The 23,024-nt window shown below is 50.8% G+C and overlaps 1 protein-coding gene across 50 annotated transcripts in view; it reads right to left on the bottom strand.

Moving 5' to 3' along the window:
- The window catches only part of ODF2 (outer dense fiber of sperm tails 2), a 32,147-nt gene extending 9,288 nt beyond the window's left edge, over window positions 1–22,859 (bottom strand). Inside the window, exons 1-15 of one of the 50 annotated variants that reach the window (XM_008519989.2) lie at window positions 21,788–21,971; window positions 20,541–20,771; window positions 19,082–19,172; window positions 18,104–18,220; window positions 17,704–17,829; window positions 12,354–12,524; window positions 11,259–11,419; window positions 10,336–10,465; window positions 9,632–9,763; window positions 5,647–5,718; window positions 4,180–4,251; window positions 3,942–4,058; window positions 3,058–3,243; window positions 2,233–2,342; window positions 462–597 (exon numbers count right to left, since the gene is read on the bottom strand). In XM_008519989.2, the coding sequence (XP_008518211.2) occupies window positions 462–597; window positions 2,233–2,342; window positions 3,058–3,243; window positions 3,942–4,058; window positions 4,180–4,251; window positions 5,647–5,718; window positions 9,632–9,763; window positions 10,336–10,465; window positions 11,259–11,419; window positions 12,354–12,524; window positions 17,704–17,829; window positions 18,104–18,220; window positions 19,082–19,172; window positions 20,541–20,572 (1,653 nt within the window). In that variant the 5' untranslated portion in view covers window positions 20,573–20,771; window positions 21,788–21,971. Of the gene's footprint in view, window positions 1–461; window positions 598–2,232; window positions 2,343–3,057; window positions 3,244–3,941; window positions 4,059–4,179; window positions 4,252–5,646; window positions 5,719–9,631; window positions 9,764–10,335; window positions 10,466–11,258; window positions 11,420–12,353; window positions 12,525–17,703; window positions 17,830–18,103; window positions 18,258–19,081; window positions 19,173–20,540; window positions 20,772–21,396; window positions 21,735–21,787; window positions 22,017–22,734 lie in introns of those variants that run through there. The other 49 variants (XM_070596665.1, XM_070596671.1, XM_070596681.1 and 46 more) reach the window with 49 other exon arrangements.
- Between the last annotated feature and the right edge of the window lie 165 nt (window positions 22,860–23,024).

Genomic DNA, 23,024 nt, shown 5'->3' with positions numbered 1-23,024 from the left:
AGAGCTAGCTCCACAGTCCGACTTGGGTTCAAATCCCAACTCCAACACTTCCAAGGGCAAAATCTTGGCAAGAAACTCGACCTTTCTCTAGGCCTCAGCTTCCTTATTCCATAAAGTATTGGGAGGCTGGGAGGTTCAAGTGAGAATTAGTGCATGTGAAGGGGCCAGGAGTTGGCCGGGAAAGTCAACATTAAGCTCGAGGTCAGGTCTGTTTCACAAGCACAGGCTGAACGTGTCATGTTGAGCACTGCACGTGCATCACCACATTCTCACAAGGGCCTCATTTCCTCCCGGTAAGGAACTGGGCCTTTCTGGCTTCAGAGCACGCCCTCTCCATCACGCTGCTGCCTCCAGACCCTCTGAAGATCCTCGTGGGTCACCTCTGGGACCCAACCAGGACTGGCCAGCCATCAGCCTCCTGCTCTCCACCCCACTGTCCCGGGCCCGGCTGCCACACAGACCTTCAGCCTCTCGTTCTCTAGCTTGAATGCAGAATATTCGGCAGTCTGCCGGTGGAGTCTCTCCACCAGGCTGTCCCGGTCTTCCCGCATCTTCTCCTCCAAGGTTTGTTGTTGGTTTACAAGATCTGTCACCCGGCTGGAAGGTCACCAAGCGAAAGCAGAGAGAATCAATACACAGGTTCTGAGGAGCCAGGCTCTTTGTGTGGAACAGGGACAAAAGTTCCTCCCCAGGTCACGTCCCTCCTCTTGGCACCCTGCCTGCTCCCTGGTCTCCCCCCGAGAAGCAGCTGCTCTGCCTGTCCTGGCATCGCTGCTGCGGCATTCCCACGCACCCCGTCTCTTATAACAGCCTCTAAGATTTGTCTCCCACACCACCCCCTCTGAAAGTCTGCTCCACTCTGATCCTCCCATGAGGCCAAGACACTCCCTGAGGATGAGCACCAGACGCATGGGCCCTCCCCAACTCCCCGCGGTGCCTTGCGGATCTCTTCGCCCACCACGTCTTGAGGTTGGGAAAGAACTCCAGGCTGGGTGGTCAGGGACACCCCTAGGCATTCCTCTCCCTCAGGCACACATCACAGTGGGGTTCTGTCTCTCCCAGGTGAGGGCAGGTGCCAGGAGCAGTAAAAAGACAAATGCATCCCGTCACTCAGCAGGGCTATAATCCTCCAGTGGCCTGAGAGGAGCATGGGGGCTACAGATGCTTGTCTATCTTGACCACAGACCCAACACAGAACTTTTACACCCTGTTTGCTCTCAGTATGGATCAGTTATAGTTCATCCAGCACATATTTACTGAGCACTGACTAGGCCCAAGCAAACACATCATGTTGTTTTACCTGGCAAACTCCTACTCACCCTTAAAAACCCAGTTCAGAGTTCCTTCCTCAGGGCATCTCTTCCCCAATCTCCTGCATCCACCATACATCCTTCTACCTTAATCACCTGTTTTCTCCCACTAGACTCTGAGGACAGCGCCTGGCATAGGGCCTGGCACATAGCAGGTTCTCATGTTGTTTGCTTGCCAAATTGAGTTGAATATAGCAAGAGCCACTGGCTCAGGGAAGACCATCCTGACCTGGGGACGAAGTGAGCTCCCTGTGAGCTGCCCTCAGCCCAGGGAGTCCAGGTCTCTGTAGCCTCATCCCCTCTACCAGAGTCCAGGGTTAGCTCCCTGAGGGCAGGGGGCGCATGTGTCCTTTTACTGCTGTAATCCTGAGGGCCAGCACAGAGCCTGGTATCTAGTAGATGCTCAATAAGTATTTTTAAGTGAATGAACATGTGAATACAGCTGACAGTGAGAATGTTCACCAGTGGCAAGAAGCGTGAGTTCAGTCACCCGCAACTTGAGGCCACTTTTGCCCCCCAGTCCCAGGCCACACCTCTGACCTACTGACTCGTGGGCAAAACAACAGAGAGAAGATGACACAGGGGTCACCAGCTGCCCCGTTCCTCATGCTGTGCAGACTGGGACCCAGTTCAGGCCTAGGCGCTGGAGCCAGGCCCAGCCCTCTGACCAGAGAAGCCTAGCTCCTCCACAGTGCCTGCTCGGGGTAGGACCCCGGGGCTGGGACTGGAGCCTGCACCCCAGCCCCAACCAGGAAGCCCAGCTCAGGGCCATCCAGATTTCAGGCCAGTGCAGCCCCTGACCAGGGGTGACCAAACAGCAGCCGCGTGAGCAACGTGGCCTGCCTTAGGGAGCTGGGCTCCGTCCACGCGCACGCCCACTTCCCTCCATGGGCCCACACGCCCTCTCCTGACACAGACATACTCATTCAGGACGATGATTTCCAGCTCGAGGTCTCCCTTGTCCTTCACAACTTGGTTGTAGCGGCTCCTCCATGATTCCAGAGTGGATAAAGCTTCTGCGACATAAAGATCCTGAGAACACGGACAACAGGGCCCATCAGCCTGCTGTCAGCTCTGAGGCCAAGGAGCTGGAGCCTGGGTCACCCTGGACGATCCCGCACCCTGATAACTTAAACCTCACTCCTGCGATCCCTTTCTAGAGAGCATCGAGAGTGACAGTGGGAGCCCAGCTGTTGCTTCTGGATTTCCAGCAATTTCTAGATTTACATGCATCCTGTTTGTAAATCCTTCCTTAACCATCATTTCCACCCACAATTTCTTTTTTTTCCAAAAATTTTATTTTTCCTTTTTCTCCCCAAAGCCCCCCAGTACATAGTTGTGTATTTTTAGTTGTGGGTCCTTCTAGTTGTGGCATGTGGGACACTGCCTCAGCATGGCTTGATGAGCAATGCCACATCCGCGCCCAGGATCCCAACCAGCGAAACCCTGGGGCCCAAAGCAGACTGCGCAAACTTAACCACTCCACCATGGGGCCGGCCCCCTACCCACAATATTGACCTACAAACCTTCCCATCATCTCCAGCCACCCACCCCATTACCATCCTTTTACCCATCTAATCCCACTCCACCCAGCCACCCAGCCCACCAGCCCCTTCACCCTTTCCACTCCTGTCATCCTTCCATTCACCCACCCAAACTACCTCCCCCTATCCCCCCCCCACCTATTTACCACCACCGCACCCCCACCTCCACCGTTGGCCAGCCCTCCACAGGGAAGGCCTGCTACCTTGTCAGCAAGTTGCACGTGCAGCTGCTCAGCATACTCCTCGCTCTTCTCAGCTCGTTCCTTCTGGGCTCGGATGGCCTTCTTCAAGGCCTCTTTGTCTCGGTCTCCTTTTTGCTTCATTTCCTTCAACTGCTCCATGATGGCCTCCACTTCCGCCTTGTGCTGGTTCCCACTGCGCTCCAGGTTCTGGAGGAGAGGGCCGGGGAGCAGATCAGGGGAGGCAGACAGGCATGAGGAGAGGAGAGGCAAGAAAGGCCAGGGGAAAGCAGGGCAGAGAGTAAAGGGGAGAGAGGGAGAAATAGGGACCAGCGAGAAGCAGGAATGAGGGAGAGGGAGAGAGAAAATGGGTCACCAACTGTGTGGGGGGGTTAGGGCTCCCCTAAGGTAGACCAGAGATGAAGGCCCTTCCTAGCTCCCCACAGCACCTCTCTGGATTGCTGAACCCATCGGGCCCTAATATTCGGGTAAGATTCTTCTGGAATCCTTCCTCGAACTCCCAGCAGAGTGGTCAGAGATAGCCCTCAGCCACTCAGCAGAGCTGTGACCTCAGAGGGCCCCTGGCTCACAGATATAAGCAGCATTTGAGACCATCCTCTCCCCATGGGTAGTTAGGACAACTGGGGGCCTAAGAGATGAACTGATTGGCTCAGGGGCATGGCACTCAACCCAGTCACTGCTGGGAGGGACATCCAGACCTCCAGGGTCTCTGTCCACCCTTCTTGCCACTGTCCCAGAGTCTCTCTGAAGTATGAGTGGTTTGGCAGCAACTGCCCCAGAAACCTTTGAGGCAAAGCCTTCCTGAGTGTGACGGCCTGGTCAGGCCATCACTCTTGGACCGCCAGGCCCCTGCCCCCTCCTTCCCCACCTGTGGGGCCAGCAGGTACCTTGATCTGCATGCATAGGCGACTGTTCTCTGCCTCTTTGCACCGAAGCTGTGCCTGCAAATGCCCACGCATGGACTCCATGGACTTAGAAAGCTCAGATGCTGTCTTTGCTTGAGCCTGTAGAGAGATGGAGAAAGTGACAGAGCCAGGATGTGAAGCCAGCTTTCCAATTCCAGAGCACACTCTACCCGCGACGCTCTACCGGCTCATAAAAAGGAGCAAGGGTCAGGGATGGTACCTTCTCACACTGTATTTCCTGGAGGAGCTCTTCCACCTCCTTGTCCTTGTCTTGCAGCAGTAACAGCAGGCGCTGGAGGGAACGTACACCGTCATGAGCTCCCTGGGAGGGGCGAGGAGGCCCAGCCCAGAGAGGAGAGACACTCCTGTGAGTGCCTGGCCACTGGGGCCCAAGGTCTCAGATACACTGGCCCATGTCACAGAGACCCTGGAAGGAAGCACCTAACACTGTATTAAAATTTTTTTAAACAATAAACATGTATTTATTTTGCAATTTAAAATAAAGTACCATTAAGTGGAGAAAACATTGAAAAACACTCAAGAATCCCCACAATCCCCCACTCAGATAGAAGCAATGTTAATACACATTCCAAGTCACATGTATATTTCGTTCCCTAACCTACAATTCCACAACATTTACCATCATGTGACTAAAACTTCTACATCTTTTTTTTTTTTTTTTTGGCAGGGGAAGAGTCACCCTAAGCTAACATCCGTTGCCAATCTTCCTCCATTTTTCTTCGTTCCCCCCAACCCCCACAAAGCCCCAGTACATAGTTGTGCATAGTTGTAAAATTCTTCTGGTTCTTCCACGTGAGCCGCCGCCACGTCATGGCTACCGACAGACAAGTGGTGTGGTTCTGTACCAGGAAACTGAACCTGGGTCGCTGAAGCGGAGTGCACAGAACTTTAACTGCTAGGCCATCAGGGCTGGCTCTAAATCTTCTACATTTTTTGAAACAGCAGCTTAATGTTTCAACTCACTGATGTATCATAATTTAACAAGCCCTCTGGAGCTGGGAATGCAGGTTTAGGCATTAGCTCCATTGCTGCTGGATCTGCCACAGCAATGTTTGGCCAGGCATGGAGGGCCAGGGCCCAAGCCTTGGGAATGTGGCCTCCATCTTTCTCTCTCTTGGAGACTCAGAACCTCCCTTGCATTCATACAGCAAAGCCTCCAAAAGGTCTTGGAGTTAAGAAACCTATTCAACTTTTGTTCAGGCTAGCCAGTAGTTTCCCAAATTTATTTGGCCATGGATCACTCTCCTTTTTTGTCTCTTGCACCCATTCACATCTTGAAGAACTTAGGGTTCCATGGAATAGACTTTGGAACATGCTGACTTTGGAGAGATTTCTAGAATTAGAATTCTTGATCAAAAATTCTGTACTTTTTGATGGCTTTTAATCCATAATACAAATAAGGAAATGTAGGTAACAGACTTTGATGGTTTATGAATCCATCATCACCATCCCTCATGCTGGTGTCCAACTTGGTGGTTCAGGCTCTCAAGTGATCAACTAGACAAGCCCAGTGGAGCAGGCGGGACAGGGGACATCAGCCCATAGATCATGAAACTAAGACCCAAAGAAATGTCAGAGCAGGGCCCCGCCCTCCTGCCTCCATTCAGCACCGGCACGCTTTGTTGTCTGGAACCCCCTAGAGCCGGCAGGGGGCGCATTCTGTTACCGCTTTCTCTGTGTCCGCCTCCGCCAGCCGTTTCAGTAATGCTCCTTGTTGTTCCATTAGCCTTTCGGAATCCTTCAAGGGAAGGCAAAGGGAAGGCCAAGTCATTAAGCAATAAAACCAGATGTTACATCCTATTGATTCTTCTCCTTTCCCCAAAATTATATTTCTATAGAAGTACTAAATAAATTATATTCTCATTATAAAATAATTAGTGAACACCAACACAACTGAGGTTCCCCTCACCCCCACCTCCAAACACCCCCCCACTGTTACTAATTTGAAGAGTGTTCTGACCATCCTTTCTCCATGCTTGTGTATACAGCTACACCTAGAAAAATATCTTTTAGGGGATGGGGGAGTGGGAAGGGATTACTATGTAATTTTACAAAATGATATCATATTGTACTTTTTGCTGTAACTTAATTTTTTATTATTACTTATTATTATTTTTTTTTAAAGATTGACACCTGAGCTAACATCTGTTGCTAATCGTTTTTTTTTTTGCTTCTTCTTCTTTTTCTCCCCAAAGCCCTCTAGTACATAGTTGTATATTCTAGTTGTCGGTCCTTCTGGTTGTGCTGTGTGGGACGCCACCTCAGCATGGCCTGACGAGCGGTGCCATGTCCTTGCCCAGGATCCGAAATTGCGAAACCCTGGGCCGCTGAAGTGGAGCACTGAAACTTAATCACTCGGCCATGGGGCTGGCTCCTACAACTTAGTTTTTTTAAAATAGCTTTACTGAAATATAAATTCACATACTATACAGGTCACCGATTTATAACATACAATTCAATGGTTTTTAGCACAATACGTTATTAATTTTTTTAAATTGTGGTAAAATATTTATAACATAAACCTTGCCAGTTTGACCATTGTTAAGCGTGCAATTCAGTGGCATATAGAGCATTCACGATACTGTGCAAACCATTGCTGCTCTCTAGCTCCGGAACATTTTCATCACCCCAAAGGAAACACTGAACCTGGTAAGCAGCCGGTCTCCATGTTCCCCTCCCCTTGGCCCCAGCAACCGCTAATCCGCTTTCTGTTTCTCATAGGCCATTGCATTTTTAACACCTTCTCATAACCTCTGGGCAATGAGGCTGTTCCCGGGTTTTGCAACTGCCAACACTGCAACAATGAACATTGCTGGGCATGTACAAAGTATGCATACGAGGTTGACACAAGAGGAGGAATGACTAAGGTGGAAGGTTCAAGATTTGTGGCTGAAATGTCCTATCAAATGCCTGCACCCATTGACACAGACACAAGCAGGACATGAGAGCACCGGGCAGCACCCACCTCTGCCTATTGCCAGTCTTCGCCAGCACTACTCCTGCTGTTTTAATTTGCATTTCTCTAATTCCTCATGTTTATTAGCCAATTGAGTTTCTTCTTCCCCGAACTGCCTGCTCACATCCTTGCCCATTTCCCATTGGGATGTCTCTTTGTGATCCGTCTCTATTCTTCCCAGGCATCAGAACAAAGTGTCCCTACAAGGAGGCTCACCATCCCTTTCTCTCTTAGTCCCACAGCTCCCCTTCACAAGCCAAGAGAAAAGGGCTCTCTGGTCCGAAAGTTTCCTGGGGACCTAGGAAATGAAAGAAGCCAGCACTATGTTCCTCCAGCAACAAGAAGAGGCAAAGAATGTGGGACAAAAGCCTCGGCCAGGGACCCAGAGCCTGAAGCTGCGCTCACTGTCCATTATGCCATGCCTTCCAAGCCTCCAGAGGTACACCACACAAACTAATGATATCACCAACCCCCCCCCACAACTGAGGGCCCTGCACTATTACCACTCCCATTTACAGATGAGGAGATCTTGAGGCTGGAAGAAGTGAGGTGAGCTGCCCGCAGTCACACAACTGGAAATGGCAGAGATGGGCCCTAAACCGATTGAGGCCAGAGCCAGAGCCGTACCCCCCAACAGTGAGCACTCCCTAGTAAGCACCGAGACGGGGGTGTGGTCCACAGTGCCACATGGGCAGCCGGAGATGAGAGCTTGGACTGAACAGGGAACACCTCCTGTGGGTGGGAGTTCAAATTAGCTGCCATTTCATCTCCAATTAGAGATTCTGGGATTCCAGGATGATAGAAGCTTAGAATCAAAAAGGAAAATAAGTGGGTAGGAAGAGGTCTTCCCCAGTCCCAGGACAAACAGCAGCAGCACCCACCACTTACCAAGCACCTATCACGTGCCAGGCAGTATGCACACCCCTCATCCACGCTGCATCTGTAATTCTCACACAAACCCATGCAGAAGATGCTATTCCCATTTTATAGGTGGGAAAACTGAGGCCCAGAGAAGTAAAAATCACCCACCCAAGAACAGCAAGCTAACTACAACTATTTTAAGTGAATAATTTAGCTATAACTAGTCCAAGTCATACAAACACATTCTAGAAACTCTCAAGTCCACCAGAATAGTGTACATGAATGCTCAAAGTGACACTGCTTGTAATAGCAAACAACTGAAAATCCGTCTCCATCAACAGAAGAATGGATAAATAAATTGTGGTATTGTTGTAGGTCTCAAGGATAAAAATGGATAAAATCTCATGAAAACATTGAGTGAAAAAAGCAAACTCAGAAGAATAGATATGGAACAATATCATTTATGTCAAGTTTGAAAACATGCTAAACAACCCTATATGTTGCTTACGGACACATATGTAAGAGATGAAAATGATCAAATTGAAGGTGCAGGTTCCCTCTGATGGGAGGGGGATGAGTCAATCGCCAAAGGAGACACAGGCGGGATTGAATGTGGAGGAGGTTTTGTTTGGGAAGCTGGACAGGGAGTACACCACTTTATATTACTTACTTATTTACTTATTTTTTAAATGTGTGTTGTTTTATTTATTTATTTTTCCTCAGGAAGATTGGCCCTGAGCTAAAACCTGTTGCCAATCTTTCTCTTTTTTCTCCCCTTCCCCAAGCCCCAGCACATAGTTGTATATCCTAGTTGTAAGTCCTTCTAGTTCTTCTATGTGGGAACTCATAGAACTGCCGCCTCAGTGTAGCTTGATGAGAGGCGTTAGGTTAGCACCAAGGATCTGAACCGGCGAACCCCGGACCACCAAAGCAGAGTGTGCAAATTGAACCACTACGCCACCCTGCCAGCCCCTATATTCCTTATTTTAAATGCTAATTTTTAAAAACAAAAACAGGGACCAGCCCCGTGGCCGAGTGGTTTACTTTGTGCACTCCGCTTCAGCGGCCCAGGGTTTCACCGGTTTGGATCCTGGGTGCGGACATGGCACCGCTCATCAGGCCATGCTGAGGCGTCATCCCACATGCCACAACTAGAAGAACCCACAACTAAAAATATACAACTACGTACCGGGGGGCTTTGGGGAGAAAAAGGAAAAAATAAATCTTTAAAAAAATAAATAAATAAAATAAAAACAAGTTGACAATGTTGGAAAAAGAAAAAGATGTTAAACTAAGAAATATGTCATTTCATCAGTACGGGCATTTTCAGATTCTTGATTTCCCTTTGGTTTGAACCAAACAGGAAGACAATTGTTTATACTGTCAGGCTTTTCAGAATCAATCACTAACATAAAATATATTTCAGAGACCATCTTTTAAGAAAACAAAGTGATACCATACGATTTGTGTCCACCAGCCCTTAGCCTTTCTCCTACTTCACCACAGCCCTGGTCGAACCCTCTCCCGCTGTGCCGCACGACCCTGGAATGTGCTGGACCCTCCCCGATTCCTCAGCGCCCTTCTCCTCACTTCCAAGTCCTTCCCGTGCTGCCAGGTCCAGCCTGAACAATTGAGACAGCCCCCTCCACCAGGTGCCCGGTGCTTTATGACAATGATTTCATGAAGTCTTTCTATAGCCCTCTCAGGTCAGGCACCGATATTATTTTCTTTTTACAGACGAGGAGACTGAGGCTCAGAGAGGAGGGGCTCGCGGTGCTCGATGGCTGGAGCCGGGTCCGAGCGCCGTTGGGGAGGGCCGCGGCCTGGAGCGCACCTCTTTGCAGTGCTGTTCCCTCAGCAGGTCCCGGAGGGTGCGGTTGGTCTCCTCGAATGTGCTCAGCTTCTGCAGGAGAAGTTCCTTCTGCCTCGTCAGGGTGTTGATGTCCGTGCACGTCATTTGCTTCTCCTGGAAGACAGCAAGCAGTCTTACAAGGTATGGGGGGGAAGGGAGGAGCCAGCAGAACAGGCCTCAGCGGGGACTTAAGCGGTGCTGGTGCCAAGAAGCTCAGGCTAGAAGAGCTGGGCTGTGTACAGGGCCAGAGGGGTCAAAGGCAGGCTTCCCAGAGGTGGCAGACCTGGCAGGATAGGCAGGAGCTGAGCCTGAGAATAAAAAGTAGGAAAAGGGGCTGGGAGCTCAGTGTGGGCAAGGGCATGTAGGGCAGGCTTCCTGGAGGAGGCACAGGAGGAGGATGACACCTGGTGGCTGATACTTGCAGGGATCAGACGCATGCCTTGACTCACTGTGATCCCAGGAGACCATGATGAGGTCTCCTCAGAGGCCCTGGTCACCAGAGGTCATCTTCAAGGGTTAGGTCCCAGAAGTGAGAGTGAGGGTGGGGGCTGAGGAGTTAAGTGTGCCCTCCCCCGGCCTGGAGATGTCATAAAGTCAGCCTGATGACTGTGTAAAGACCCCACCCAGGCTTGGCTGCCCCTCTCTGGGCCCATGCCGGGGGCTGGGCTGTTCTGCCTGCCACCTACTGTCTTCAGCTTCCCGATGGTGTCCTTCAAGGCCATGACCTGCTTGGCAGCAGCAGCCCCATCCATTTCAGCCTCCACCAGCTTGGACATGAGGCACTCCTTCTCCTGCTGGAGGTGTTTCTTCTGAAGCCTGGGGCCAAAGAGAACAGGGCTCTGTGAGCCCTGCCAGGCCCCTGCCCGCCCGGAGCTCCGAGGCTCGCCTCACAATGCCCTGCCAGGCTCATCTGGTCAGGGAACAGTGGGGGAGGGGGAAGGGATGGCCCTTCTGGCCCAAGTGGCCCTCTGGAAGGACACCTGGGCACCAGAGCAGGGCCTCTACACCAGGTGACATGCCACTTGCATCCCTGCTTGTCTCTCAGACAGCCACTAGCATCACCTCTGCCCCCAGGCTCTGCCACAGCCTCCAAACCACCATCTTTGGATCCGCTTTTGAGCCTCCCCATCCCCTCTCCACACCAGCCAAGTCTACTCACACCATTCTCTGCTTTGAAAACCCTTCCACGGCTCCCAACTGCCCTCAATGCAAACTCCTCCAAGTGGACTCTAAGAGCTGGCCCCTGTGGCACCCCATGCCCTCTGTTCATCCTCTCTCCTCGCTCTGGCCTGCTTTCCATTTCTCAGTCACAAACTGCCCCCACCTTGGGGCCTTCGCACGAGATGTTCCCGCTACCCAGCACTTTCCTCCTCGGCACCCACCTGCCTGACCCCCTCCCCGCACTGCCCTCCATGGGGTCCTCCTCTTCCTTCACACTGTGAATCGAGCACCATCAGGTAACTGTGTGACTGTGAACAGCTGTAACCTGGGCTAGACTGTCACCCGAGGACGGTGCCTGGGCCTGCCTCCTCCATTGCTTTCCATTCTCAGGGCTTGGGGCAGCCTGGCAGGAGGGACAATCCTCTGGGGACAGACAGGGCCACCTTACATTGTTAGGTCCTTCTCCTCCTTGATGCGCTCGATGTTGTGCCTCAGCACAGTATTCTCGTGCTCAGTCTCGGCCAGCTCGTGGGCCACCTCCTCCAGCTCCTCCTTCCGCTCCTCCAGGAACCTTTTGGCCATCTGGCGCTCTCCCTTCTGCATCTTGACCTGTGCAGGGGCACGGAGGCAGGGGCCACTGATGGGAGGCACCTCCTCTCTGCCACATCGTTCAGCCCATTGCTTAGGACCAAATTAAGGGCAACTCCAACTGACAGCTACATAGGTACTCAGGTCCTTTCAGGCACAATCTCAGTTAATCATCACAAAGACACTCTCGGGAGATATTATTCCTCTCGTTTCCTCATTCCTGAGGAAACTGAGTACAGAGAGCCTGAGTGACTGGCTGGCTGGGGACAGACCAGGATACAAACCGTGGTTTAGCTGCACACCACAGGAGGAGAGATGTCACAAAAAGGCCCCTGTGCTGCGGGCTATGGAGAAAGGAGGGACTGTTGCCAGGCAGCCAGCCATAGGTTCTCCAGGACGGCCTGAAGGCCCCCCGTACAGGGTGGAGGATTAAAGACACAGGCCACGTTAGGGGTCAAAACCCAGATGTCATGCCAGCTCTGCCAACTTCCTACTCAGGGCTTTGGACTTTCAGGTTGTTTCCGATTCCATTGCCATATCCCACCCAAAGACACAGTCCAGCAACTGAGAACAAACTTTCTTCACCATTTTGGAGCTTTGATTTTTTTTTTTAAACTTTTGTATAAAATGGAAAGCAGAGGCCCAATTGTCCTAGTGACTTCATCTCAAAAATGGGGACAATAATACCACCAGCGTCATTTACTATTGTAAAAAATGACAGGCCATCCATACAGGGCACGAGGCAAGGTCAGGGCCAGGCCCAGGCTAAGTGCTCAATGGAGAGGACATCCCAGGGTGCCTGCTACCTCTCTGGGGGCATCTGAGGCCCTGGGCAGCCTGTTAAGAAGCGGGGAGGCCTGCAGACAAGCAGCCAGAAGTGTCCACCAGGAAGCTGCCTGGGCAGGCCCTCACGTTCTCAGGGCACTAGGTGTCCTGGCCCCCCAACCTCCCTCACCTCAGACTTGAGACAACCAACCGCATTCATTAGACTGTCAATCTTCTTATCATAACGGTTCATTTTACAGTGACCCGAGTCATCATCTTCTGTAGAGAGGTCACTTAACCGCATCACCGAGACCAGCTTTTCTGAAGATGGTGGTGTGATCTCCAGGCAATGAGGTGGATTCTGATGTAGAGGAGGGAGAGACACATGACTCGTAAGGCAAAACCACCACCGTCAGTTCCACCACACCTGCTTGTCCACTGGAGGCAGGAAGAGCTCAAACTGCTAAGGGACCAACCTCGGGGACCCTGGGAGGAAGAACATGCCGCACCTTCTCCATGGAACATCACCTACCCGTGTTTACGTGAGGTTTTGTAAGATTTTCTAACAGAAACAAAAAGCCTATGTCACAATGTCAAGTTTAAAATAAAGAATATAACAAATTAGCAAAAATTGCAATAATACCCCAAATTATCAAAAGTTTGGGGCAACGAGTGCTTTTAATATGTAGGGTAGAAGTGAAATATGTCCAAGTCTTTCAACTGAAGATGAATGCGTGAGAGTGGATGGTTGCAAAAGCACATAAATCTCCTATAAAAAAGGAATTTTAGGGCTAAGTGGGGAAATTTGAATATGGACCAGATATTATATGATAGAAATGAAGTTTTTAGGGCTGATCATTGTCATCTTAGACATGTAGAAAAATATTATCAGAAAGGCATTCTGAATCATTTAGGGGCAGGATGGTATGATGTCTGGAAAATCTTTACTTAAATACATCAGCATGAAAACATACATATTTTTTAAGAGCATGTGCCCCTCAGAAAAGGTGATGCAAAGTTGTATAACACTTTGCTTTTAAGACTCCAGAAAGAAGTATACTATAATCTGCAGGCCAGTTTTCCACGGGTTTTTGGTATATTGACCTTGACTCTCTCATGCTGTAAGTCTATTCTGGTGCGTTGAGCAGTTGCTATTTCTCATTATTTGTGCAGTTGTCTGCTCCTCTTACGCTGAAGGGGCTAGCCTGCCGTGGCAATTTCCAGGAGAAGACGATGATTATCAGGCATAAAAGGAGGGTTCAATAAAGGGTGTAACTGTTATGTGGAACAAGTGGGACTCACAAGGTGCCATTTAAAAAATGCCATGTGCCCTTTGTCCCAGCAATTCTATTTCTAGGGCTATATCAAGAATATCTAGGGTGGCCGGACCAGTGGCGCAGCGGTTGTGCGCACGTTCTGCTTCTGCGGTCTGGGGTTCACCGGTTTGGATCCCGGGTGCGAACATGGTACTGCTTGGCACACCATACTGTGGTAGGTGTCCCACGTATAAAGTAGAGGAAGATGGGCACGGATGTTACCTCCGGGCCAGGCTTCCTCAGCAAAAAGAGGAGGACTGGCAGCACATGTTAGCTCAGGGCTAATCTTCCTCAAAAGAAAGAAATAAATAAATAAAATAAAAATAAAAGAATATCTAGGGTCCACCCAGTGGCGCAGTGGTTAAGTGCGCACGTTCAGCTTCGGCAGCCCTATAAAAGGGGTTTGCCAGCTCAGATCCTGGGTGCGGACATGGCACTGCTTGGCAAGCCATGCTGTGGTAGGCGTCCCACATAGAAAGTAGAGGAAGATTGGCACGGATGTGAGCTCAGGGCCAGGCTTCCTCAGCAAAAAGAGGAGGATTGGCAGCAGATGTTGGCTCAGGGCTAATCTTCCTCAAAAAAAAAAAAAAATCTAAAAATGGAATCAATATTTAAATTCAAGGCAAGGATATAGATAAATGTATGACAAGAGAGCACTGGTTAAATATGGTAATAGTACAAATATACACACAATAGAACATTGCCTTAAAAAAATAATGTGTGGGGCCGGCCCTGTGGCCAAGTGGTTAAGTTCGCACGCTCCTCTTCGGAGGTCCAGGGTTTCACCGGTTTGGATCCTGGGCACGGACATGGCACCACTCATTAGGCCATGCTGAGGCGGAGTCCTACATGCCACAAGTGGAAGGACCCACAAATAAAATATACAACTACGTACTGGGAGGCTTTGGGGAGAAAAAGGAAAAATAAAATCTTAAAAAATAATAACAATAATGTGCAATGTAAATATAGTCAAAACACGCTTAAAAAGAATGTCATACAATGATAAGTAAAATATGATCGCAGGGGCCAGCCCGGTGGCACAGTGGTTAAGTTCACACGTTCTGCTTCAGCAGCCCGGGGTTCACTGGTTCGGATCCCGGGTGCGGACATGGCACCGCTTGGCACACCATGCTGTGGTAGACGTCCCACATAGAAAGTAGAGGAAGATGGGCACAGATGTTAGCTCAGGGTCAGTCTTCCTCAGCAAAAAGAGGAGGATTGGCAGCAGTTAGCTCAGGGCTAATCTTCCTCAAAAAAAAAAACCAATCCCATTGTTACAAAAATCCAAAGAATGCGGCTATTACTAAGAAAAGACCAGAAGGCTTGCCCCTAGAAGTCACAGGGGTCTTCCCAGAGTGGCAGGATTACAGGTGATTTTTACTTTCTTCCTTGAGCTGATTTGGATTTTCCATTTTTTCAACAATGACTATGCATTGCTTCAATAAGAAAACAAGTTATTTTTAATGCATAAAAGGATAATATATAGACAGGATGATTACAATGCTATCTTTAAAAACCCAAAACTATGTATAGGGAAAAGTGTGACAGTAAATGGACCCAAATATTAGTAGTTTCTGGAGAGTGGTTACCATCAGGGGCGGTAGTGACAGGGACATGAGCTGGGTGACACACAGGTATATTCAGTTTGTAAAAATTCATCAAGCAACACACTTCTGATGTGTGTACTTTCCTGCACTTGTCTAGAAAATGTCTTTAAAAATAGCAGCCAGGTTAGAGTAGAATTACAGGTGATTATCTATTTTTCTGTATTTTCAACATTCTGTAATAAAAATAGATCACTTTTAATAAGAGGGTAGAGAAAAAACTCAGACTTTCTCTCTCCCAAAGACAAGCTTATGTACCAAAAAAATCGAACAAGAATCCCCACATGTACACAGCATCTTCTGAGTCCATCTCCAGCTCGCCCCAAATTTCCTCCTCCTAGGGTCTTTTCCTCGTCCATAATGGAAGGGGTCAAGTTGGCGCTTCCCAGAAACACGAAGGGCCACTGGGAAGTGGAAAGGGGCTGGCCCAAGAGGGTAACATGAAAGACAGCTACTATTTGCAAGACAAGTCACCTCTCCAGGCATCTCCAATCCCAAGATTCTGTGGCCCCAGGACAGGAAGGGGCATTGAGCTTTCCAGATGAGACCATAGCTGCTAGCAACCCGTGGCAACAGGGAAGCCAATTTCCACAGCAGAGTATCTTTGATGCATACTTTGAAGACTACCAAGTCTTTTCATTTTTTTTAAAAGCATTTTTAATTACAAAATATAGTATGCTTGTTATAAAGAAATTCAAGCTGGCCATAAAAAACAGATGAAAGCTCCATGTCCCAGAGGTAATCACTGCTAATCACTTCTTGTATATCCTCCCAGGAAATGTTATGCACAGACAAACAGATGCATACACACATGGACACAGACACCCTTTTTGTGCAAATAGTGCTAAACTCTACATGCTGTGCAGCTCCGCGCTTCATTATCATGTGTAAATATCTAGCTTGATCTTTGTGATGGCTGCTTGGTATTCTACTGTATGGATGTATCATAATTCAACAAATACACTCTGGATAGATATTTAGGATGCTTCCAGTTTGTTTTTTTTTAATACATTTTTAAAAAGATTTTATTTTTTTCCTTTTTCTCTCCAAAGCCCCCCAGTACATAGTTGTATATTCTTAGTTGTGGGTCCCTCTAGTTGTGACATGGGACGCTGCCTCAGCGTGGCTCAATGAGCAGTGCCATGTCTGCGCCCAGGATTCGAACCGACGAAACCCTGGGCCGCCTACAGCGGAGCGCTCGAACTTAACCACTCGGCCACGGGGCCGGCCCCCAGTTTTTTCTATTATGAACGTCTTTATACAGGATCCTTGGACTCTTCTGTGCCTTTTTTGGGGTAAGCTCCTAAGTATAAAACTATAGAATCAATTTCTAGATGTAAAACTACAGAATCATCATTTAGACACGGCCAAACTGCCTCCAGAAGGGTTGAGTCGGTTTCACGACCATCTCAAATCTGTCTAAAAAGGTTCACTGGTCCTCCATATGCTCGCCAACACGAGACCTTTGTAATCTTTTCAACTTTTTCCATTCAATAAAAATGATAGCTTGTTGTTTTTGTTTTTAAAATATGGTTGTTTATAATTTACATTTCACTGATTATTAGTGAGGTACACGTAGTAAAAAATGTAAGATGGCACTTGAATTCCAACCTTTTTTGTGCCTCACATATATACACACCCTTGTCAGGACAGTCCTCAGTTCTTCCCTAGAATACCCCAGACTCCCCACAGTCCCTTTGTCTCCTAGGGATAAACTGGTAAATCAGGGAGTCGAAACCATGAAGTATGACTATAAACTTCAGAGTAATTATTTTTATTTTTTATTTCTAATTTTAAAAGTAATAAACTATCAGAAAAAGACTCAATCTTTCAAAATAGATCAGGCATCATCATCTTAAAGCAGTCTCAAGTCCCTCACGTGTCCCCATAAGGAGATCTTTGTGTAATACGGCCAAAACCTTGTCTTATCGTTGAGTTTTCTCACTGCGACTGATAGACTGTGGGCACAGGAGGGCACGCCAGCCGGTCTGCAGCTGTAGCTACGGTGCCCAGCAGCGTCTGGCACAAGTCTCAGTACATGCATGCCGCATGAGTTACTGCACGGATGGATAGGTGGATGGTTGGATGGACAAGCAAAACATGTCGCAGTGTGGCTAAAAAAGGACAACAGTTCTTTTGGTACCCTGACAACTAATACTAAAGGCAATTATTCCCCAGGAGATTGTTCCGAAAGTGGTTTTGATGACATCTATGGAATACGTGCATGGTCTCTTTCAGGGACTACTTCAAAAAAGGCCATACTTTCTTAGATATGTATATACACGTGGTTCCTCACACACAAATTAGTGAGGCTACAAGTATAGCCTCTAGAAGGAGAAACACTGGGACCTAACTCCAGCTCTGTGACTTCCTCCAGGAGACTTCATCTCTCTGAGCCTGGGTTTCCTCATCTCTACATTGAGATAGCGGGACCTACCACACTGCAGCGTTGTAAGGACTCAAGAAGATTCACCTACTTTCAGGGTTTAGGAAGGCACTCAGTCAATGGACCTACTGGGATGTTGCTAATAGCTACGGCCGACCCTGAATCGTACCGAGTTTGAGGCCTGCTAGAACCTGACCAGTCCGAGAAGAAAAGCCTGAACAAGAATGAGCCTACCTCCCACTTGCATCCCACATGCCGGGCGGATGATTTTCCAGGGGGCATCCAAGGTACCTTGGTTTTCACCCGGACACTCCGCCGCACATTCACGGTGTCCCCTTTCATTCCGCGCTTATGAGATTTCTGTGAAGAGAGACAAACCCAGGGTCACTTCTCCACATAGCTGGCCGTGGCATCGCTCTGGTGGCATCCACTTCCAACTCTGCAGGGGAGCCTCTTCTGACTAAGCCTACTGTTACCATTTCTGGATGACAGTCCTGCCTACCTTCTAACCAGGTAATTGATCGCTGAAAGCGAGTGCCTTTGTCTCTCAAACCTTTGGAGTTAGAAGCGTGAGGAGCTGGGAGGTGTCACCCTGCTCCACAGTCTTCGCCTGGCCCCACTGGCATGCTCCTACCTGGCTGTTGGTCGCTGACGGTTTCGGGAGTTTTTTTATGTGGACGTGGACAGGGGTGTTCTCATCCACGTGAACATGTAAGGGGGGAGTTGAAGAGCGGTCCTTCATGGTTCGCTTCTGGCAGGCGGGGGAGGACAACACAAAAAAGGCTGATCTGTGGATGAGTAAATTGGGCATAAAAAACAGAGCTCACAGCCTCTGGGGGCCACTGAAAGCCTAGCCACCAAGCGAGCAGGACAGCTACCAACTACTGACATGCAGGCAGGAACCAAGGCAGGAGTGCCATTCAGCAGGCTCCTCAGAGATCCCAGCTGAAGACCACTGGGGAGATCCAGATCCACTCAAGAGAGGGGTAAGACCCAGTGGTTCCGTCAAAGAGCCCAAACCCAGGCCCCAGGGTCCTCAGAGCTGAATCTCCTTCCAAGCCTGCTGGAATGCATTGCTCCTCCTTAGATTTTAGCGTAGCAAAGCCGGAAAGCACGTGACTCCTTCTACACCGGGACCTAAACTGGGCATGTGGATTAGCACAAGAAACACACATAATGGTTAAGGTGCAAAATCAATCAGGCAGCAGGCAGGTAAGACACGATGAAAACAGAAAGGTGGAGGAAATGCCGAGATGAGATGGTTGTAGAAATTCTAAAGCAAAACCCTAGCTACATACCCCTTGCCCACCACCAGCCCCTATCCCCTCTCCATACTTTTTTTTTAAACTTTCTTCTTTTTTTTGGAAAGTCTGTTCTAAAGGTTTTTGGAATTTCCTGGAAGGATTAGGTTAAGACAACCTCCTCACACTCGGCAGCCTTACCACAGGCGAACCCCCCCCCCCAATTAATCAGCAGGTTATGCACGAAGGCACCTAGCAGAGCGCTGGGCCGCAGTGGTGCCAGCAGGGTGAGGCAGCTCCTGGAAAAGGTGTGCAGAAGCATTTTCGGCAGGGCTGCACACCAAATGCTGCTCCATGAGCACGGCACCTACCGTCACAGTCACACTGGGTGCTCCACAAGGTGTCCTCAAGACTTTTTTCTGCGTGAGACTTGTGACTCCGTTCTTCCCACACGATGGAAACCTGCACCCAGGCACAAGAACCAGATTATAAGCAGAAAACTAGGGCTCTTCTATTAGCTCTCCCAAAATCACACACTACATATGGTGGCTAATAAATTCACGGCTAGGAGAGCCGGTCAGGAATCACTTGGCTCCCTTTACACCAAATACGCATGGTGTGCTCGGCTGTGGGATGGAAACAGGGGGTAATGGGCATTCACAGAGTTGGCCTTTTAACCTGCCATCGCATCACACATATTGTGACCTTTTGCTGAAAAGCCCAACTGTCATCCTACCTGTCAGCTGACAAAAAACAGGCAGCGCGTGAGCAGCAGCCAAGGTACTAGCCTGGCCAAGAGTGAAAGTGCCCAGAACAGAGCCTGGAGCACATGAGGCCCTGGAGGAATGCTCGGTGAATGACAGACATAAAAAGACAGAGTAATAGGCTCAGGAACAAAGTCCCTTTGACTCATATTGATAAAATTAACAGTCAAATATTGAATGAAGAGGATGAAAAATTACTATTTCCCAAAATATTCCACTTGCTACCCTCTAAGTTCATAAGAAACAGGGTTATTTTTTATACCACTTGTAAATCATCTTGCTTATACATAAGCAGCCCCATCACCAGATTTGCAAATATAGCAAAAGTTTAATCTCCAAAATTTGACAGCAGTACATCCAAGAAGTCCAGGGTGAGAAGGGACTTGGAATTTGACATATCCCACTGCCTCCGGATAGCTCCAAAATATGACCTCGCCTTCCCCGCAAATATTGGGAGAAAATGCAACATCAATATTCTCGGGCTTTTTGCATGCATTACTGTACGTAAATTACACCTTGATAAAAAAGAAAAAATATTTATTGAGTCCCAGCAATCATTTAGCCAAGGAACACCAAATCTGAGTAGACGGGATTTTTTTCCCTCCTTACTTAGAACATTTCTGTTCATGTAAAGCCAATAGATTTGGGAAATCTCTCTCCCTCAGTGGGCTTCCCATCAAACCACCTGGATTCCATCCACACCTTGCTAACTGCCACATCCACCTCCTGCATCGCTGTTATTTATTTGCACCTGACCTCCTTTCAAAACAGGATCTGAGCCTAGTACTCCATTGAGACAAGAATAGAGACCCTGTTTGCTACCAGGAACTCATAAGCAGAAAACTAGGAAATGAGGCACTTGAAGGGGGAGGGAGGCAGAGCTGGGATGGGGTGCATGCATTTTTCTCCTCCTTCCCTTTAAAAGTGATTTTTAACTGTTTTGGTCCAGACTTTCAGGACACTGAACAGGGAAGCTGAAAAGGAGAGCCTCCAGCGAGCCTGCTCTGGGGGTCCCTGACCACCTTTCCCTGCTCTATGGCAGAGGTGCCCCCCACATTGGCAGTACCTGGGGGAGCCGCCTGAGGATGAGGCAGACATGGCTAGGCATCAAAGCCGCAAGGGTGGGCAATTGGGTCAGCAGGCTCTGCTCAGGGGGACCCAGAGGGGCTTGTCAATGAGAATCTCAGGGGCCCGGCATCAAATGTCCTGAGGGGAGGAGGGTGGTAGCTTTGGGGGTGGCAGTTGGATGAAAACTTGGGAGGCGTTCCTCTACTGTCCAAGTCGCACAGCAACTGTCCTGCCAAAGTGGGGGGAGATAGGAGAGGCTGAGCAACCTGCAGGGCAGCTGGGGGGTGGCCGGTAGACGGGTGAGGGGGGCAGTGGGAGGGACAGGGGGCGGAACTTCGAGGGAAAGGACCACCACGCCCAGACCCCACCCGGGAGGGAAGGTGGGTGGCCACCAGGGGGAAAACCTGCGGTGCTTGCTGGCGTGCGTGGAGGGCGGGAGAGAAGCGCTAGGCCCCAAGTGGGCCCCAAAGGGCCGGACCCGGCAGCGGGAGCTGGGGGGATATTCGGGGCGGGGCCAGGCAAGTATCTCCTAGGAGAACGGGCGTTCCCGGCACAATAGGTACCGCAGAGGACCAACAGTTTTGAAGGAGGAAGGAGCGGAGGCTACAGGGCGAAAGGGCGCTCGGCCGCGAGTGGGGACCCCCGACGGCGGAGGGAAGATCCCCCCCCGGCGCGGCAGCGGCCGCTGAGCGGGGCAGACCCCCGGTGAAGCCCCCCCTGGGCGGGTGAACCGGCTCCAGCGGGGCCCGGCATCCCGGAGGCGGTCCCCGGGGGATGCCGCTGCGGGCGAGGAGCGGGCAATAACTGCCATGCGAGGCCCGCGGGGAGGGAGAGGCCGACCGGGCGACGCCCACCGGCGGGGAAGAAAGCGCGGGCCAGTCTCCGTCGGCGGAGAGGAGGGACGACCACCCACCAGCGGGCAGGAGGGGCCCAGTTTCTGCCCATAGAGAGAAGGGCGGAGCCCTGCCGGAGGGCAGCGGAGGAGGCAGCGGAGCCCTGCCGCTGGCCAGGTGCGGAGGGAGGCGGCCGGCCCGCCCGTTAGCGGGAGGAGGAGAAGGCCCGCGCCGGGGGGCGGGGCGGCGGCCAGGTTCTGACGGGAGCGAGGCGAGCGCGCCGGGCGCTGCAGGCGGGGGCCCGGGGGGCAGCGGGACCCAGCGACCCCGGCGGGGGCCATCCCGCCCGCGGGGCCCGGGCCCGGCGGCGGCCGCGGAGCGCGTTGGGTCCCGCCCGCCGGCGGCCTCTCACCAGGAGCGACAGGGCTGCGCCCAGAAACGCCTCCTTATGAAGTCGTTGAAGTCGGAGGCCAGGGTCGTGCCATGGAGACGCCGCGGCGGATGCAGTCCAGCTCCCGCGGCGGCTCCTCCCCGCTTCCGCCTCCTTTTCCGACACCCGGTCGGCAGCTCGCCCATTGGCCAGTTCAAACCCCCCCGGGAGCCTCTCGGGTTTCGCCATTTAGGCCCAGCCCCTGGCGTCACAGACAGGCCCCGCCCCGCGGCGAAGCCCCGCCCACTTCCGGGGCACGCGTCTCGTCGCCGTGGAGACGCGGACGCCACCTGCCCGCCCTGCCAGGGCTGGCCCTGCTGTTCAAGGCCTGGCTTCCCCCTGCGCCGTTTTTTTTCTTTTTCTTTTTCTTTTTGGTGAGGAAGATTAGCCCTGAGCTAACATCTGCCGCCGCTCCTCCTCCTTTTGCTGAGGAAGATTGTCCCTGAGCTCACATCTGTGCCCATCTTCCTCTATTTTATATGTGGGACGCCTGCCACAGCATGGCTTGATAAGTGGTGGGTAGGTCCGTGCTGGGGATCTGAACCTGCGAACTCGCGCCTCCAAAGCACAGCGTGGGAACTTAACAACTGCGCCACCGCCACCACACCGGTCCCCCCACCCACCGCCATTTTCACCCTGCCTTCGGTCCTCCTTAATTCCCACGAATCAAAGGAACACTAACCTTCGAACCCCTTCCCTTGGGCCCAGAGGGGAGTCGCAGAACAACTTAGTGCCCGGAGTTGCGCGCAGCTTCTGGAAATCCAGCCCTGTCTCCACTCAGCTGGTGGTGCAGAAATGGAGCCTGCACACCACCCAGACTCGCTCCCCTCCCACGAGGCCTCTGTCTTTGTCCAGACAGGAGAAAGGGTTCTCGCTCCCCTTGCTCCTCACCGCCCTCCTGCACACTGTGTGCCGCTGTGCGTACAGACCTGCTCGGATGAGGTTCTCGCTGGGCCGCCATCTTCTCGAATATGCTTCACTGTCAGCCAATCCTGGGCGGCTGTCACGTGCACCACGGTGCCGCCCTGGATTCTGGGACGCTTTAACATCCTCCGGACCAACCTGGCCTCAGTTCCTGGACATCTTCATCTCCACTACCGTGCCCCACCCCTCAGCCGTGCACCCCCGGCGTCATGCAACTGGTCCACGTGAAATCTTAAATTCCAGCTCCCCTCTCCAAACAGAACCTGCTTTTCCGCCTTCGCTCTCACCGTCTCAT

Source organism: Equus przewalskii, chromosome 26 (assembly GCF_037783145.1).
Source record: "Equus przewalskii isolate Varuska chromosome 26, EquPr2, whole genome shotgun sequence".
NCBI classification, from domain to species: Eukaryota; Metazoa; Chordata; class Mammalia; order Perissodactyla; family Equidae; genus Equus; species Equus przewalskii.
Note: the sequence above shows the minus strand (reverse complement) of the source record. Positions and strands in the feature narration are given on the sequence as shown.